General features: G+C 42.6%; 1 protein-coding gene across 1 annotated transcript; it reads left to right on the forward strand.

Moving 5' to 3' along the window:
* The first annotated feature begins 322 nt into the window (after nucleotides 1-322).
* Nucleotides 323-910, forward strand: LOC148548301 (uncharacterized). The gene is made up of 2 exons (XM_088495601.1): nucleotides 323-541; nucleotides 617-910. The coding sequence occupies exons 1-2, from the start codon at nucleotides 323-325 to the stop codon at nucleotides 908-910; spliced, it is 513 nt and encodes a 170-aa protein (XP_088351727.1).
* Nucleotides 911-2,762: the final 1,852 nt, after the last annotated feature.

Raw genomic sequence — 2,762 nt, forward strand, 5'->3', positions numbered from 1 at the left:
CGACTCTTGCAAGATTGGTTTAGGTGGTTGCTTCAACTATGGGTTGTCTGGCCACATTGTGAGGGATTGCACTCGCGGAAAGAACCCGAATGCGGGTCAGAGTCAGCACCAGGGGCGAGTATTTGCTGTGAACGCCAAGGATGCTTCTAAGACGGATACTTTGATGAGAGGTATATGTTTAATTGGCGATAAAACCTTAATTGCATTGTATGATACTGGAGCTTCGCATTCGTTTATTTCATTTGCTAAAGTTGAGTAACTAAGCTTGAAAGTGTCAGAATTAGCATTTGAATTGCATGTACATACTCCGCATCAGACGGTTATGACTAGGTCAGGATGTAGGCAAGTCGGTTTCAAGCTTGAGGATAGAGATTTTGTGCATGACTTGATTTGCTTACCAATGGTTGGGTTGGAGATGATTTTGGGGTTTAATTGGTTGTCGAAGAAACGAGTTTTGTTGGATTGCTTTGAGCGGTCAATTCAATTTATGCCGGAAGGAGAAAAGGGAGCAGTGATAGCTGGGGGTTACTACCTGAACTTGGTAATGGTGCACTGTAGTGGGGAAGAGTGTCAGGGTTCTATTCTGTTGGCTGCAAATACATTAGGTGATAATTAGGAACTAGATCAAATTCCGGTAGTTAGAGACTTTTCGGAGGTGTTCCCGGAAAATATTCCTGAATTTCCACCTCAGAGGGAAATTGAATTTGCGATTGAATTGGTGCCAGGAGCCGGACTAGTGTCGATTGCGTTGTATCGAATGGCTCTGATAGAGCTGGCAGAATTAAAAACTCAGTTGGAAGAGCTTCTGAACAAGAGGTTCATTCGACCGAGTGTATCTCCGTGGGGAGTGCCAGTTTTACTGGTGAAGAAGAAGGATGGAGGAATACGACTGTGTGTGGATTATCGATAGTTGAACAAAGTGACTGTGAAGAACAAGTACCCGCTGCTAAAGATAGATGACTTGATGGATCAATTGCAAGGAGCTGGAGTGTTTTCCAAGATCGATTTGAGATCCGGTTACCATCAGATAAGGGTGAAGGAGGATGATATCCCTAATACTATGTTCAGGACGCGCTATGGACACTACGAGTTTGCGGTGATGTCCTTTGGATTAACGAATGCACCTGCTGCTTTCATGGATTACATGAACAGAGTATTTCGTCCTTTTTTGGATAAATTCGTGGTGGTTTTTATAGACGACATCTTAGTTTATTCTAAGACGGAAAATGAGCATGAGGAACACTTGAGGATTGTGTTGCAAATCTTAAAGGAGCAGAAATTGTATGCAAAGTTGTCGAAGTGTTGTTTTGGAAGGAGGAAGTGAAGTTCTTGGGTCACGTGGTGAGTAAAGGAGGTATAGCCGTAGATCCTTCGAAGATAGAAACGGTGATGGAATGGGAAAGACCAATGACGGTGACGGAATTTAAGAGCTTCTTAGGATTAGCCGGATATTACTGGAGATTTATTGAAGGATTTTCCCGTATAGCACTGCCGATGACTAAGTTGACAAGGAAGGAAGTGCCTTTTGTGTGGACGCCGGAGTGTGAAGAAAGTTTTCAAACTTTGAAGTAGAAGTTAACTTCAGCACCTATTTTTATTTTACCGGAACCGCATGAACTGTTTGAAGTATATTGTGATGCTTCTTTGAAGGGTTTGGGTTGCGTGCTGATGCAACACCAGAACGTGGTAGCTTATGTATCGTGTCAGCTGAGACCGCATGAGGTAAATTACCCAACTCATGACCTGGAATTAGCGGCGATTGTGTTTGCCATGAAGATTTGGAGACACCACTTGTATGGAGTGAGGTTTATCGTCTTTTCTGATCATAAGAGTCTCAAATACATCTTTGATCAGAAAGAGCTCAATATGCGTCAGAGGAGGTGGATGGAACTTTTAAAGGATTATGATTTTAAACTAAGTTATCACCCTGGAAAGGCGAATGTGGTAGCAGATGCATTGAGTCGAAAGTCCTTAACAATAGCTTGGATGAGAATTAAGGAAGAGGAGTTAGTGGATAAGTTTGTGGATCTTAAATTGGATATTGGTGAAGTTTCCGGAAGAGCTTGTTTGAATCAGTTGCAGATCTCGAGTACATTTAAAACATAGATTCAGAGGGCTCAGTAGGATAAGCAAAAGCTTCAGCAACTATTTCAACCAGTTGGTGAGAAGAGGCTTGGAGAATTCACCAAAGATGATGAAGGGTTATGGAGATATAAGGGGAGAATTTGTATACCGGATGTCGGGAGTTTGAGGCGAGATTTGTTATCAGAAGCTCACAACAGTGGGTTTTCTATTTATCCCGGAAGTACAAAGATGTATAAGATGTTCTGGTGGCCTGGGATGAAAGGTGACGTAGCTACAGTGGTATCCAAGTGCCCGATGTATCAGAAGGTGAAGATAGAGCATCAAAAACCATCGGAAATGCTACAGCCACTTGAGATTCCTCAGTGGAAATGGGAAGGAATTGCAATGGACTTTGTGACCGGTTTACCAAGGACTAGATTGGCATTTGATGCGGTTTGGGTGATCGTGGATCGCTTAACCAAATTCGCTCATTTTTTGCCTATTCGAGTGAACTATTTTATGGAAGATTTGGCGAGATTGTACATCAAGGAGATAGTAAGGTTGCATGGTATGTCATCGAGTATAGTGTCAGACCGTGATCCCCGATTCACGTCAAGGTTTTGGGGAGCTTTCCAAAATACTTTTGGTACGAAACTATGTCTCGGTACTGCGTATCATCCACAAAGTAATGGACAGTC

Source organism: Arachis ipaensis, chromosome B8 (assembly GCF_059453495.1).
Source record: "Arachis ipaensis isolate K30076 ecotype BB chromosome B8, ASM5945349v1, whole genome shotgun sequence".
Taxonomy (NCBI): Eukaryota; Viridiplantae; Streptophyta; class Magnoliopsida; order Fabales; family Fabaceae; genus Arachis; species Arachis ipaensis.

Coding starts and splice junctions, on each gene's coding strand:
- LOC148548301 (XM_088495601.1), top strand. CDS start 323: ATGACTAGGTCAGGATGTAGGCAAGTCGGTTTCAAGCTTGAGGATAGA. Junction 542..616: donor GGGGTTACTACCTGAACTTG/GTAATGGTGCAC, acceptor GGTGATAATTAG/GAACTAGATCAAATTCCGGT.